The sequence below is a fragment of the Austrofundulus limnaeus genome, unplaced genomic scaffold, assembly GCF_001266775.1.
Source record: "Austrofundulus limnaeus strain Quisiro unplaced genomic scaffold, Austrofundulus_limnaeus-1.0 Scaffold199, whole genome shotgun sequence".
Lineage (NCBI taxonomy): Eukaryota > Metazoa > Chordata > Actinopteri > Cyprinodontiformes > Rivulidae > Austrofundulus > Austrofundulus limnaeus.
Genome location: NW_013952601.1, coordinates 295,634 through 311,548, shown reverse-complemented (window position 1 = coordinate 311,548; position 15,915 = coordinate 295,634). Strand labels below are relative to the sequence as shown.

The window sequence follows — 15,915 nt, the reverse complement described above, 5'->3', positions numbered from 1 at the left end:
CAACCCCAGAAAGAGAGGTTTTTTGAGAAGCATGTATGAAATCATACATGTACTGTATACAGTATGTGTCCGCAGATGCTTTTTTTTATTTGATCACTGTCCTATAAAGACCTATTTAAGGTCACAAAATATGTTAGAGGGAGAACAGAAGCTAAAGTTGTTCTTAGTGGTCATAACCATGATTAGTCCAAGTGTAAAATAATCAATACCAGGTCACTGCCCACAACAACCTTTTATGATATGTCAACTAATCCCAAACCACAGTAAAGGCATTTTCACAGAGCTGTGTCCAGAGAATACGTCACATAAATGAGTTTCCTAAAGCAAGTCATAAATCTTCCTCACAACAAAGAAGGGAGGATCTTCTTTCAGATATTACCTGCGCTTAATAACTCTTTGCTCTAAGGCTGAAGATGAACYGCAGTTAGTGGTAATTGGCTTTGCAGTGATGTGTTCATTCATTTGGCTGATGTTGGGACTGATTGTGCGTCGGAGCGGCGTGTTTCAGGGAAGAAAGCAATTAAAACATTGAACCTTTGCCACGCCGAGAACAGCCTTTTTGCTTTCTTCTTCTTGTTTACTGGCAAAAGGAGGGGAGTCCTGGCCTGCCGCAGTTAGGGAAAATAATTGTAGCCTCTTAGATCATTGTTTGCACTAAAAAGACATTCTTGACACCAGAGCATATGCTAACTCAATTAGACATGCACTCTCAGACTTTAATTACTGTTATTTCTAAGGGACTCAATTACAAATACAATATTGTTCCGACATTCAGGTCTGCATTGCCCTTCACTCACAGGTGATCTATAATTTACTCAGTACAAAAAAATATATATTTTTATTGAAAGGATGTATATAGCTGTGAAGTAAATGCAACGATGCAGCACAGCCCTGGAGATTGGCCCCATCTGTTCAAGGTTCTGCTATGTRGTTAGAAACTCATTACAATGTGGTCCCCAAGGTTTGTGCACCCCATCACCCCTTACCCACCCACCCCCCCTTTTGTGTCTCCATTTGTTACCTCTTTGTCTCATGGCTAAAAGGGTGGGGAGTCAGGGACAACTGCTCAACCGCAGAAAGGGGGAGGATGATGGGCCGCATGCATTAATGGAGACAGTATACGTGAAATGGGCCTGGTGGAAGTGACGGTTCCTGGTCGTGATTTATGCTTGCGTGAGCACACGGCTGAGGCCAGGGCTGGAGATGGGACTGGGTGGAGGAGCTGTGGCGATGCGGGAGGGCGTGTGGGAAGGGATGCTTCTGTTTGTTTTGCTTATTCTCTCGTCCATGTGCAGCTGAAGTGGAGAGCTGAGCTGCTGGGAGTTGCATTTTGCAGTTGTGTTTCAGAGGATCACACTGGACTTCAGTAAGTCAGTTTTAGTTTTTTTAATATCCTGACAGATGAACAAGAACATGTTTTATTTGCGGTTGTTGTGAGGTCATTTCAGCTTCATGCAATTTGTCTCCATTTCTGTTAACTTTGCAGCTCTTTATTTCAAACTTTTCTTTTAGTTTTTGCTGATTTTTTCTTATTTTTTTTGGCACATTTGCTATATTCTGTGTTTAATATGAGACAAGTTGGCAGCCAGAAGTGGTTAAAAAGCTAGAGGAAACCTTGCGATGTGCATGCTGCTTTTTGATCAGAGAAATCCTGTCTCTTTCTCAACTATCAACATTTATATAAGGTTTGATTTTACAGTCTACTTTGTTCTGGCAACTTATCTTCCTCTCCAGGAGGGTGTTTCTGACCCTGTGCAGGTTCTTATTTTTTCTTAATTAATGCAGCTTGATGTGCCAGCCGTCATCAAGAGAATAGCCTCGGGGAGAAAACGGCCTTATTTAATGGGGACGAGGATTCATTGCTTTTGAATAATTGTTTTGACAGCACTGTTATTTATTGATAAGAGAATATATGTTTAGTACATTAAAATGTGCTTTGGAGGTAACTTTACTGAAATGACAGTAGAAATGTCACTGTCTTGACTGCCACATAAACAAGTAACATCATTATTAATGTTGGCAGACCATGTCTGGACCACTATGCTATTAAATTACTAGAAAAGTCTGTTTTATAAAAGCTGACGTACCATGACAATGCTAATGTAGAATATTTTAGTTTTGTCAGTATTGCATTTGTGTTTGACTCAGCTGCTAAGTAACAGAACCCCCTCCCACCCCCCCATCCCCCCAAAAAAATGTTTTGATCAGATTTCTGGACCGAAACCCAAACCGGATCAGGACTCAGTTTCCAGAGGGAGATGTGGGGACAGTTGCTAAAACCACAACCCAGACAAGTTTGCTTTTATGGAAGGACAAAAACAGAGCCAGGCTGCATTTTTCTTTCTTTTTTTTCCATTTGATGTTTATTACAGTTCAGAAGGGCGTGACTTTGGACTGACCTATGAGCAGCATACCATTCTCTCTGCTTCCATGTAAAAGTTAAGTTGAGAGATAATTGGGAGGTAAAATTTTAAGACAACTTTTAGATGTGCAATAGGAATCGCAGCTGTTATTGTATTTTATTTTATTTTTGCAGATGTAAGTTACAGGAGGAGAGACGGCACACCGAGGAACTTCTGTAAGAATTCTATAGCTTTGCTGTCTGTGTGTTTTACACAGAAAGTGGATTTGCTCTGATCTGTTTACAAATCCATTAGTGTGCCGTTAAAGTGCACGGAACGAGCCAAGCATGGGCGTCCCATTCACAGCCATGCTTAATTTGCCGATTGTTTCTCYCTGCTTGTCAAGTTAAAGAGTTTAGTAGCAGTTCCAGGAGGAGGGTGACCTCTCTCAGGTATTGTTGCCTGGCTCAAAGTGTCTTTGCACATTACGCTCCCTTGCACAATGCTGTTGACTTCAGATTGGCATGGGATGTTGGAAGGAAGTGGATGGTAGCAGACAGCAGTGGGCTTGACTGAGAAACAAACAAGCTGTGAAGAGAGAGCTGAAGGTTTGCCAGAGAAAAGATTAGAGTGGCATTTGGCTCGAGAACCAGGATGCATCGCTGCTTTTGCCACACTGCCATGGCAACGCAAGCTTCATGCCTCCCTTGTAGCCCCCCCCCCACTGAGAGCCCAGACTGTACCAAAGAGCCATTTAAAGATCTTGACCCCAACATTCACCAAGCTGCACAACATAAATCGTGTTTTCCTAAACCCAGCTGCATGTAATAGACATTTGCTGTCATCTCCGTTTACGTCCTCCTTTCCACAGCTTTCCTTAAATAACATGTAAATGCGTGAGCTGTAAAAAATAAAGCCTATTATAAGTGTGCATGTAACCTTAACAGAGCTGCTCTGAAATCCCATCAGTCCCAGAGCTCTCATTTTGTCATGCAGGGCACCTCTGTTCCCTGGTGACCAATCAGGAGTGCCTCCTCGGTGGCTAAAAGCAGCCCCTCACCGCCTCATCATCACAAGTGATTGACAGCCACCCGGAAGGAAGAAAGAGGGGAGTTATTTACCTCCTCGTGTTCTCATGGGGGCGACGTTAATGATCTCAGCCAACAAAATAATACAAAGAGGGAAAAGCCTGAGAAGTCGGTGCCTGGTTGAACCGTTTGGAGCAGTTTCGACTGCCTTTAGAGAGGATTTGAAAAATAAGGGTGGCTGTGAGGAGARTTTCAGAGACAGCAGAGAGACAGAGGAAGCAGCAGAACCTAGACAGAAATAAAAAGTAAAGGGAGGCTTTTGAAGAAAGTTGGCTTTTTTTTTTTTAGAAAATTCTCTTTGGTTTTGTGCTCTGTGTTTTTGTGTCACTCAGACTGTGGACTCTTTGGTTGAATGACTAACAGACTGTGAGGTAAGGCACACTCTGTATCTCCAGGGAAAGTCTCTTTTTTTACTGTCATGGGTTTTAGTGTGCTAAATTGTACACTTCACAGTTTTCTGCATACTTTTTCAGTTAGATGTTTGATAGTGAGTGTTTCTTCCAACAGGGAACTTGATGGGAACAAACATTTGGATGAACACACATGCTTACCCCCCAATGACTGGATTTAGATTTAGGTTTCTTGTTTGTGTTACATTTGGAGTCAATACTGACTGCAACAAAGATCTGGACCATTTTACTTACCCTCATATTTCTTTTTTTTATTTTTGTTTCTTTTTTATTTCTGGACACTCCAGGCTAAACTGAAACATAAGGATTCCTGGCAAGGCATTTGGCTGACTACTAATCCAAATAAATCTGTCATTTGATCTGCTGCTTCATACTATTGTATAAACATGTGTCCTGCACAGAAATACCAATCATTTRATGTTAATGAGAGGTCATTTCAGGWAACTGGTTGCCTCAGAATTCATAGTTCAGCTGTGAGCTGAGAAACTCATCAAATGCGATGTGATCAGCCTCTCCGTTTGGATGCCAATCGGGTCAGGCTGCATATGTTAGTTATTTTCTGCGCAGCTGAGGACCAGCGAGCRGATGCCAACAGTCTGAAAACTTTCAGCACTTTCTTCACTGGCAGAGGAAACCTCAGCGSATTCCTGCGAGTTTCCATTTCGCTGAATTTGTCCACATTTTTAAGTTAAATGTGCTTAGTTTGGTAGCAKGTATATAGAGATCCTCTGTCCAGTGCAGCTTTTCTTTTAATCATGCAAGGTGCCAATAGTGTTGTGTGCCCATATCAGTTAACAGTTTATTGATTTACCCCAGTTATCTAAGATAAACTTTGAACCATTTGTCCTCTCTGGAGCATAAAATCATATTTGACTGCCATAATTGATAGTGACTCTATTAAATCTGTGTGAAAAACATTTCCAACCTCAATCATCAAATATCTAATAGGAATGCAGAAAACACTCAATGCTGTTTTTGTTGTGTTCAGCAGGGGTTTATTTTGCTTAAAAAATACAGCTTTGTTGTGTGACATAGTTTTCTACTGAAGACTTAGAACCAGCAAAGGTCCTGCCCCCTCTCCTCATGATTGGTTAGCTGAACATTTTGCAGCCCACAACATCTATGGGATAGTTTTCAGTCAGAGGACATACCAAAGTAGAAAGTTTTGATCTTTCAGCAGCCTTCGAGGACAGGGTTAAAAGCTCAGAAACTCACAGAGAGTCACAGAGGCGAGTTGCTTTCCTTTAAGTTCAGACAAACTGCAGTGGATCAGCTTTGCCGAGTCGAAATATCAGCCAGTGACTGACTATAGAGGAGGATTCTTTTTTTCATTTTGCTGCTTCTTCATGGCTGAAACCATGAGGCAGGTGAGTCAGAAGGTTACTCTAAACTCATTTTGTATTTTAGACTATACAGCCCGCTGTGCTTTCCAACTACARCATGAGTCACAATGTGCTTCCAAGCCTCCAGGCAGGGATCTGTTTGAGAGCTAAAGTTCTTTGGTTGTTGTGTTTTTATCCCTCTTGTTCTGAGCAGGATAACACTTCAGGGATAAGGTGACTAAGTGAGAAGTGAGAAGACTGGGGGAACTTTGTGAAAAACTGTGGGTGTGGACAAAATGGATTTCTAGTGACACAACTGCAGTTCACTGTACGCTTTGCGGCTTTTACTATGTTCCTGTTTCTCTCTGWGCTTTCAAATGTTTGTTGTCACTACAGTTTACCTTGATCTCTTATTTTTTTTAATGTAGGATGATTGTTCCCTTTAGCCAATGCACTTTAATATACGTAGTTAAAGTTTGAGATTCTCACCAGAAAATGAGGAAAACCACCTTCCTCAAGTCCTTATTAATTAGTAACTGGYTCATGTGATGAGGTCATCCTGTCACCAGAGCTACCTCTGATCAGTAGTGCAACAAATAGATAACAAACTATCACCATGGCGACACATCTCAAGTACCAGACAGATTTTGGCCTTAACCAGGCCACCTTTGGTACACATTTCTCAGTTTGGAATATGGATAAGAATATATGAGGCACATCTTGCCCCAAATATATTTTAAAACTCACTGAACACTCTGTGGACCAAAGCTGCTCATGTGAACTAACTGTCTCAGTTTGTGTTTTAGTAAGGGCCATATATGGCTCGTAATTTCTTTAAATAATATTTGATCCAAACAGCTTCTGAAGTAAAAGAAATTAGAAAAATAAAATTGCAATAGAAACAAGGGATATCTGAAAAAGATGTCTAAAAATATCTGAAAATTTCACCAAAAGTAGAAAACAAAATTTTATTATCCACCTATACTGCAGGTTTAAAGTTATACAAATGAATATCTTAACCAACATCTCATCAGATCAGTTTAATGTGAAGTTTTTGGTCAAACAGTGAATTGGTGTAGGTGGACAACATGCTTTTTTATCAACACATGTGTGTTATAATTGATGAAATTATATTTTCATCGCAACTAAATTTTGTTATTTATTAAGGAAAAGTGTTTTTATTGTTTGAAAAATATGTAATTTGTAATGATGCTAACTAAGTTAGGACAGATAAACTTCCATTAGACTGTTATACAAACCAACCACAAGATGTCGCTGTTTCCCCTTTTCTAGTGTTGGAAAATATTCTTTGACGTTTCTTGAACAAACATTTAGAAATACAACGGATAACTCAGGATAAGTTTGTTATTTAGTACATTTTTTGCTTTTAAATTTAAACTTACATTTCCTCTGTTTGAACTGCTGGAGTAGCAGGTTACAGCCGCCTGCCTGGAAAGTCACATTCCACAAAGTTCCTGTGGTTTGTGGAAAAGATCCGGTGTTTTCCCGCTGTTGCCACCTGCCAAGCCACGCACAGGAAATGAGTTTAGGGCAAGTTTCTGATGCTGACCAGGATGACCTGTGAAGTTCAAACAGTAATCAGGCAAAGCAAAGAAAAATAGAAGAAGAAAAGAAAAAAAAAACTTCTGAATGTCGTGCATTTTTGTACATAATCAGTTATAAAAGAACTAGGAAAATGTAATTTTCTTCAAAAACGCGGTGTGAATTCTTAGTGCTAAACATCTTTGCTGAAATCAGCTGAAGATGATGAAGCTGAGCACTTGAGAAACAGGTTATACAAGCTAAAAGGATCACTAAGTGAAAGTAGCAAAATGCMAGCTAAAAGAAGCAAATAGCTAAATGCTAAAGTGCCAAAAGACTATAGCTACAAGCTAAAAGTAGCTAAAGGTAGCAGAAATCTACATTAAAGATACTGTAGCAAAATGTTACCTAAAAGTAAAAGTATGTCATTTAAACCTAAAGTAGCAAGACTATCTAAAAGTGGCAGAAAGTTGGCTAAATGCTAAAATATCAGAAGTTTGAATAAAAGCAAAAAATATCAGAATGGTCGCAAAAAGCGAAAAAAATATAAAAAGACTAGCTAAATGCTTCAAGAAAAAAAGTTTGGCAAAAGCCTTTAGCCAAAAGTAAAAGTAAAAAAAAAAAAAACTTAAGCAGAACAAAGTCTGAATCTATGGAAGCCCATTTCTGCCACCCTGTTAAAAAAATAAAACTTGTATCTCATAATTATGAATTAGCTACCTCATAATTATGACTTAGCTATCTCATTATTATGAGATACTATCTCATATTTATGAGATAGCTAAGTCATAACTATGAGAAACAAGTTTTGTTTATTTTTTATCAGGTTGGCGGAAATGGGCTTCCATATGAATCAACTAATAGAATTATTCATTTTTGTAAATAAAGTTAATTATTTTTGAAAAGTATAGAAGTTACAAAATCCAAAAGTCATAGCACCTTGGTGAGATAGATGTTTTGATATACGAATGACTAAAATAGCAAAACATGCTGACTCAGCGCTCACACTACACCAGACCTTATGTGCATTCAGGGCTTAACTAGTTTTTCATGCAGGCTAAAACTTATTAGCAACTCAATTATGTGTTCTCCCTGCAAGCTAGAGCTTTTATTACCACACCACAACCTTATGCCACCGTTATTCTTCTCAACGCCATCACGTTTGACATATGAGTTTGAAATTCAGTCGCCAAGATGTTAAGGTTAGTAATTAACTTGTCCTCTTTAATTATTTAAACAACAGCATCTGTGGCTGTTAGTCGGGGCCAGGCTCCATTAGGCTAATCTGGGTAGTGTGTGCAGCTGCAGATCAGGTAGATTAGTCAGTCTAATCAGCTGGCTGCTGCTGCTGCAGCTGTAAATCACATTAGGCCTGAGTGGGCCGCTGCTGAGCTGGCTGCTGCTATACAGGAAGCTGCAACCGGCCCCACATTGGTCACAGCTACGCTTTGAAGACAGGATTACAGATAAATATGTTAGGTGTCAGCCCAAGGAAAGAAGACAAAACGCAATCGCAATCTTTCAGGCTCTGAATAGCCTACATAGTTAAGAAYTATCATTAAGAGTGATAAAAGACCGTGACCAAAAGGATTAGGGAGGGCTTCAGCAGGAATTTTTTYTCATAACGGAGAGACATTGTCGTTATTTGATCTCAGCTGGGTCTATTACTTGTTAATCAACCGAGTCTACAAATCTTAGCATTCAGAAAGAATTACATTGAGCTCRTAGGCACTTTTAATTTTACCTTTGCTGCGGCTTTTGAAGAATTAACTGCAATCACATGCTAATACCACTATACACACAAAGGATAACTGTGTATCCTCAACATCCTCAAAAACATATCCTCAATCAATACACTGTGTACACTGTATAACTGATGATTACAAATTTTAATGTAATGTATAGAAAAAATAGTCTATTATCGCCCTCTGATGAAGGCAAAGTGGCCAAAATGTTTGTCTGTGTCAAGATCTGTGTCTTTTACAGAAATATATGAATCACTAGACTTTAGGTCCTTATAAACCCTGTTAAACAGGATTGTGCAAAGACACTTAAAACTCAATGAAACCTTTTGCATCAAACTGTTTTATAAACTCGAGGTTTCTTTTTTGTTAATATGTGAAACTCGGCTAAAAAGTTGAAAAGCAGATTCGATCATTTGTTGGTTTGCTTAAAAAATCAGTTTGACGAGTGCCCCCATTTGTCTACTGAAACTGATTTCCCTCCCAGTAGGAGAAAAATAAACAGAAGGCCCCCAAGGGACGGTCCAATGTCTTACTGGCAGTGTGCACCCACAGGTTTGTCTGAACTTTTGCATAATTTTAATATTTACAGTGAGTCTGTGTCTGAGTGAATAGCCACCCTGGGGGRTGCCTTTGAATGATGGGAGAATGAAAATGGAGCTCAGCAGGGGTGGGTTTGGAAATAGCAGCACATGGTAGACAGATGGTTCCTCGGTGACTCCCACATCAGGACCAGCTGGGACAGACATGACTGTCGCATACGTGTCTGTGGTCTCATTTCAAATTGTCCTCAGGGACTTCGCCGTTATTGTGCTGTCTGTAAAACGATACAGAGTTTCAGTCTCTCTGTTTGGAGGATCTGACAGGACAACCCATTGATTCCACATCACTGTGTTTGTTGGGTGTCCTCCCCGATGTTTTACTGTCCCCCAAGTGCTCTCCTCTTTGTGGTCACATAAGTCCCTGTTAAAAGAACTCCAAAAAAAAAAAGTTTCCTGTGCTGTTCGAAGCAGTGTGAACAGGCAGCTGTTAAAAGAACTCCAAAAAAAAAAAGTTTCCTGTGCTGTTCGAAGCAGTGTGAACAGGCAGCTCGAATCTGATCCGGATGCTTTGAATTTGTGAATGGGCAGGGCTGTGAGGACACTGACCTGCCTGTGAGGACATGGGCTCTGCACGGTCCCGTCCCTTTCGCTCGTTCAGCAGCTTTTTCCTCCCTCTCCCCTTGCAGGCTGTTGTCTGCTCTCCCCTCTCCTTCCAGTACTGGCCACAGCTCCTGCTGTAGGTGGAGCGGACTTTCCTGGAATTGTCGGGCAACTTTTCCTGTTGTGCCTCTTGCTCAGTCTAATGACAGCTCTGCTGCTGCAGGATTACTGGGGCTGTGAAGACTTGTGCCATCTGGACGAACACAAAATGCTGGAGTTTAAAACTAGTGCATTTGTTTGAAAGCAGATTTTTTTTCTTCTTCTTTTTTATGATTTGGGTCAGAAGCTTTCCTCCAGCAAAAATGTCTTGGCAGTGCAAAGTGGGGCGAAATCCATCGGTGGGTAAAGTAAACTGTATGAATGGGAGAGCTTTTAGSAGTGCATTATGTACTTGGGGCTGTTTGCTGTGGCTTTTTGCCACGGTGCTATTTTACAAACCTTTTAGAAATTCAGGATATGTTCTATTACAGTCATTGACATCAGAGAAGTAGCCATTTTTCACTTTACTGAATGCTGCTTAGCAATTTTGTATTCAGGATATTCTGTTTGAACCAACAACGTAGCACAATTGATAAGCCCTAAGAAAACTGTTGTTGCTTGCAGTTTTGTTGAAAAGGATTTGCTAAACTAAATAAAAATCAAACAAACGTCTAAACTCTACATGACTTACTTTTCACAAGTTTACTCTTAACATTGGGACATGGAAATTAGAGCAAATGCATTCAGAAATATCTAGTTTAGGGCTTACATTACTGCTTTGTTAAGGAAGGGTTTTAAGGTTTTGTTGAGAGAACGTTAGAAGAAAAACGCTTTGGAAAAACTTCATGTTTACTGTTTTCTAAGATGAGAGAAGTCATGTTTGACTGAAACAAATTCCCAGGCACCTGTGCTTTGAGTGCAAAGAAAGAACAGGCCCGCAGATGCATCCCAGTCACCAGAGACAGGCACAACAATTGCTTCTTGTCTCGTCCAGTACAGTGGGAAAGTCTGAAGATTTGAATAGAACAGAAAACACAAACCCAGGTCTCTCACTCCGAGGTAATTGTGGTATCCTCCCCGCTTCAAACGGTTGCTTGAGTCCGACCGGCCTGATAATGAGCTTTTTGCCCTCTTCACACATAATGAGTGGAGGTAGAGGGTTCACACGGCGAGACGCTGTGAGCACAGTGTGTCCGCTTGCAGCTGGGGGGGTGTCTGACTGACCAGGAACAAAGGCTTAGTGTCTGTGATAGTGTGGAGCCCCAGCCATCAGCAAGCAGGCCGATGGGCTTCTGCTTGACCGAGTTGTCAGTCCTCGCTCTCCTGCAGACTCACAGTGTGAAGAGGAACGCATGCAAAGCCCTAGTCAGCCAAATCTCAAAGTTTAACCAAAGAGACTTAAATTACACAAACAGAAGTTTGTGTTTTGGTTGCAAACGTGACGCAAGTGTTTTCCTGTTATTTTTCCATTTTGCTTAATTTTCCTAATAAGCCGTCTCTCACAGAATGTTACGCGATATTTATTTTCATCCTGCAAAGGAAATTAAATAAAACACAACATAGAGCTGAATAAATTTGTTGTGATTACTTGATAATGAAGATAAAGTATGCAGGATGCCTGTTTGATTTAGACGATGCATGCTACATGTCGTGTTAATAAACCTTTACTGAATATTCTCAGAAAATGCTTTATTTGAAACCAGAAGCATCATTTAATCTTTATTTGAGGTATATTCCAACTTACCATAGCAGAACTTTTAAAAATGTTATTAAAATTTCCTCATTTGTTTCTTGTTCCATCTTTACAGAAAGCTGATGAGCTTCCCTGGATTTCGCTGACATTCCCACTTTGTTTTGCCTGAAGATGGAAACACTCGAGTCTGAGCTGACCTGCCCAATCTGTCTGGAGCTTTTTGAGGACCCGCTGCTCTTGCCCTGCGCTCATAGTCTTTGTTTCAACTGTGCCCATCGGATCTTGGTCTCCCATTGCACCCCCAGCGAGCCTATTCAGTCGATCARCGCCTTCCAGTGTCCAACCTGTCGCTATGTCATCACCCTCAACCAGAGGGGCCTAGAGGGACTCAAACGCAACGTGACCCTGCAGAACATCATCGACCGGTACCAGAAAGCCTCCCTGAGTGGATCTAATTCTCCTAACGAGACGCGCCGAGAACGAGTGGTCCCTGACAGCAAAGCCATGACGTCCCCCTCGGATCGGGTGCAGTGCCAGTTCTGCGAGCAGGACCCTCCGCAGGAAGCGGTGAAGACCTGCGTCACCTGCGAGGTGTCGTACTGCGAGGAGTGCCTCAAGGCCACCCATCCGAACAAGAAACCCTTCACGGGCCACCGACTGATCGAGCCCTTGCTGGACTCTCATCTGCGAGGGCTCATGTGTCTGGAGCACGAGGACGAGAAGGTCAACATGTACTGCGTGACGGACGAACAGCTGATCTGTGCCTTGTGTAAGCTCGTTGGCCGACATCGAGACCACCAAGTAGCAGCCCTCGCCGATCGATTCGACAAATTGAAGGTAATAAAATACTCTGTGTTTAATATAATGCAAGCATCTGTGTATTATTATTTTTTGCTCCCCACATAAAAAAAATCATTTCTACGTTTGTCAAAAAGTTGTTTTCACCTCCTACAGTAGCTCAGTCATGCACAAGCAAAATAATTGTTTTTTTTCATTCAATATTTAACAAAGGCAAATATTTGCATGATTCAGTCAGACAAATCAAGGTTCACTGACAAATTTTTGAACAGCCTTGATAAAAAAAACACAAATAAAGACCAAAACAGTTAAAATCTTTTAGCTTTTTTGTCACTTTATCTCAAACAGATTCTTTATAAGAAATTTTTTAAATCATCTGTTATAACAGGAACAATATGATTTACACTATAAACAAAAAAGAAAAAAATTGCCTCCGAGAATATTTTGGCTGTCTCTCCTCTAAATTAAAAAAAATAAATCAGTCTTGTAGTCTTTATTGTAGTGATACTAGAATAAAGACAGTAGACACTTACCATGATGGATGGACAAGTACAGCTTAGTATTTATTTATTTTCTTTCTAGTTCATAAAAAGTTTTGGTTATGTTTTAGCTAATTCTACACTGCGGTGAACAAAATAACTCAGAAAAGTTTTTTCTTGAATTTTACGAGTTAAGTTGAAAAAGGTTTCTATTGTTTCAAAATAAAGCAGGACCTGAGGTGGAGTTTCCAGTTCTAGGTTAAGTGGAGCTGCTCACTTTCAGCAGCTTGGCTGACATCAATAAGACATGAGGCGCTGCTGTGAGCCAGAGCGTCAAAAAGGCGGCTCTGCTTTCCTTTCATTAAAAATTCAAATAGGCTCCTGTCAAGAGAAGTGTTGCCAACTAACACTTAGGTGTCTTATTGTGGATTCTGCAACAGCTTCACAGGATCACTTTAATGTCTGCGGAAGCAGATGAGCATCATTGAGGTTTTTATTACGAGAAAAGTTACCAGTAAACAAGCATGCTGGAATAAAAATCTRAATAAATTGCAGTGAAAATTCAGTGAAAACTGACCGCACTTCATTCCGATGTTCACTGAGCAGTCTGCATGTTAAAGACTCCATAATGGATGAACCAACACTCAGTCTTCGTGCATGACTCACTAAATGTATCAGTGAAACACAAAATGCTTGCTAGAATCTGGATGCAACCAGTTTTCAAGCAWCATTCGGAGTAAATAAGWAGATAAGTCTTAACTTCTCTCCTTCTTCTGATTATGCTGCTGCCGTGCAGACGCCTCTTCCTCATCGCCGCTTTCTCAGTGAGGGCCGTGATCAATCATACCAGGAGTCAGACCAGGTGATCAGCATCATCTCTTTAATGGAACACCAATCAGGACAAATTGGTTGTATTAATCTGCCTGAAAATTGCTTTTAATTCAAAAAGCATTTTGTGAAATTAAAGCAAAGTCCTCTCTGAAAATAGCCCCAACTGCTTTGTAACGTTGAGTAATGAGACATTGACCTTGGCTGTTATTATTGTGTGAGTTATCGTGCTCAGCTCTGTCTGTTGTGTTCTTATTAATGTTGCTAATGTGAGTGCTAATGTTGCTTAATAACATCCTCCTGGTGATTAATGGCATTTGGGATCAAAAGGAAGATAAACATAGTCCACTTTATCTTTCTGTCAGTTGTTAGCTGCAGTCTGATACGTTTTGTTTGATGAATATTAAGTAGATATCATTTAATATTCACTTACAATGTACTTTTAGTCTGGTTTATAGCTCTTTTCTCTAAGTTCATAYGTTTGTGTGTCTGCATGACTTCATATTACCTTAAGTTACCGCACTTCCATTGTTAGAGGCTTCAAGTGAAAGAGGAAATCAGAATTCCTATCTCCACTGTTTTGTTTATCATCCAACAATCAAACTATGAAAGAGGATGTGACATTAAATTAACTTGAAGAATGAGGAGACGAWAGTCAAAACACACGAAATGAATAACTGCTGAGGCACACTACTGCATTTAACTTGTGAGGTGTAGTCAACTGTAAATACCGCCCTTAAGAATAGAAGCCATGGTTTAATCAGTTCACCGTACAGTTGTACACTATTTACCTTAATTTTACATATGAACAGTATTCCGCTTAGTGTTAGGGTTTGTCCAGTTATGCATTCCTGTTTGAGTTTTTGGCACAAAGATTAGTTCAGATTAGTTTTTTGTCCTGTTTTCTGCTCCTGTGTCACACCTGCTTGTTTACTAGTAATCACACCTGCCTCTCAGCAGTCGTTATCTGAGCTCTGTATAAATACTTCCTGGTTTCCTGCCAGATCGTTATTGTTTGTAGCTCGCAGCAAAGTCGGTTTCATTAGGCTCCTGTTGGCTCTTGTTCTGTTATTCTTACCTCAGGTAGTTCTGGTTTTGTCAGCCTTCAGCAGCTTTCTGTAGCTGACATAAGCGTGTTTGGTTCTTCACATTTTCCTGCCTACACTCTTCCTGCTTTTAAGTCCTTTCTCCTTAACATGAAGCAAAGATGTTTGACGAACAAACGTAAAAATGACAATTTATACATTTTGATTCAAATGTTCTTTTACTTTTTAAAACCATTCTAAACCAGCTTTCTAAAACGAGATGCTAGGGTTAAACATACAATTGGTGTTTCAGACTGGAAGTTGGCAATACTGAATTCTTTGTGTCCTGTGGATTCTGGGTTTTGTATCAAAGTTCCTCTGTTTTTTTTTCTTGAATGTACTGTATAATCAAATCTTTGGAGTACAGCAGCTCTGAGCGCTTTCTTGTTCCCCTTGAGCCAAGACTTTTTGCATTTTGGCTSTCTGTTGAGTATTTTTGCAGCAGTAGCTTGTTTTTGGTGTTAAAATACCAATAGCATTGTAAAATGACTGTTACATGAAAGCTCTGTACCTGTCCTGCTTTTTAGATTTTGCTCACGTCAAATCTTGCAGGCCAAACTGGCACTTGAAAAGCAAATGACGTGTGCAGTTAGTAATGTCTGAGTGTAAAGTAGAATTTCTCTACAATGTCCAATGCATTTCAAATTGAATTATACCCTCTAATGAATTTAAAACTCATTCATGTGAAAGAAAACCTGAGCTACTCGCAGGATAAAAAGGCAGCCAGTTTTCTAAAATTCCAAATGTTGACACAGGATAAAAGTCGGTCCTGACAGTGACCTTGGACTAAAAAAAGGAAGGAAGAGAGTCTGGCCAATTCAAAGGTTTGGAGCCAGAAGCATTAGGAGGAAGCAGTTATTCGTTCCTCTCTTCAGATTGAACTGATTTTAGGAAACAGATCTTGATGACTGAGTGTTACCTAAACACGTGAGGAAGATTAATGCTGATGAAGGAACTGTATTTTAGGTGTTTTAGTAAATCACTGCATTAAACTCTTTGCACAAAATCCTTTATTTTGTGTCTCATGCAGTTATATTTAGATGTCAGAAGATGAAAAGAAACTGAAATCTTAAAAGCACAGAGATTTGACTATTTTAAGTCATTTGGATGAAGACATTGYGCTCCACGCAACCCTTCACTTGTACCTGCAAAACCGAAATGGCTTTCATCACATTCTTTTCAGAATAAATAAATCATATATGTGAAGGTAGGAATATAAAACCTCTGCTATTTTGGTATACAGTGACTCACACACCTTATAAAATCACAATGTGAAGCAACTAACACAAAAGTAGTTTCCCAACTGCTTTCTTCAGGCAGTTTTTGCAGTTTTTTTTTTTGACTGATCTGGACAAATGAATTGAAATAAGGGTGTAATATTTTTAATAAATCCCAAGCTTATTAT

At 39.9% G+C, this 15,915-nt stretch overlaps 1 protein-coding gene across 1 annotated transcript in view; it reads left to right on the top strand.

Annotated features, from left to right (window-relative positions):
• Positions 1–3,532: 3,532 nt before the first annotated feature.
• mid1 (midline 1) overlaps positions 3,533–15,915 on the top strand; it is a gene marked incomplete in the record, with an annotated part of 28,113 nt that continues 15,730 nt past the window's right edge. The window contains 3 exon segments of the mRNA XM_014018665.1: positions 3,533–3,801; positions 11,436–12,157; positions 13,394–13,459. Of these exon segments, the coding sequence (XP_013874119.1) occupies positions 11,492–12,157; positions 13,394–13,459 (732 nt within the window).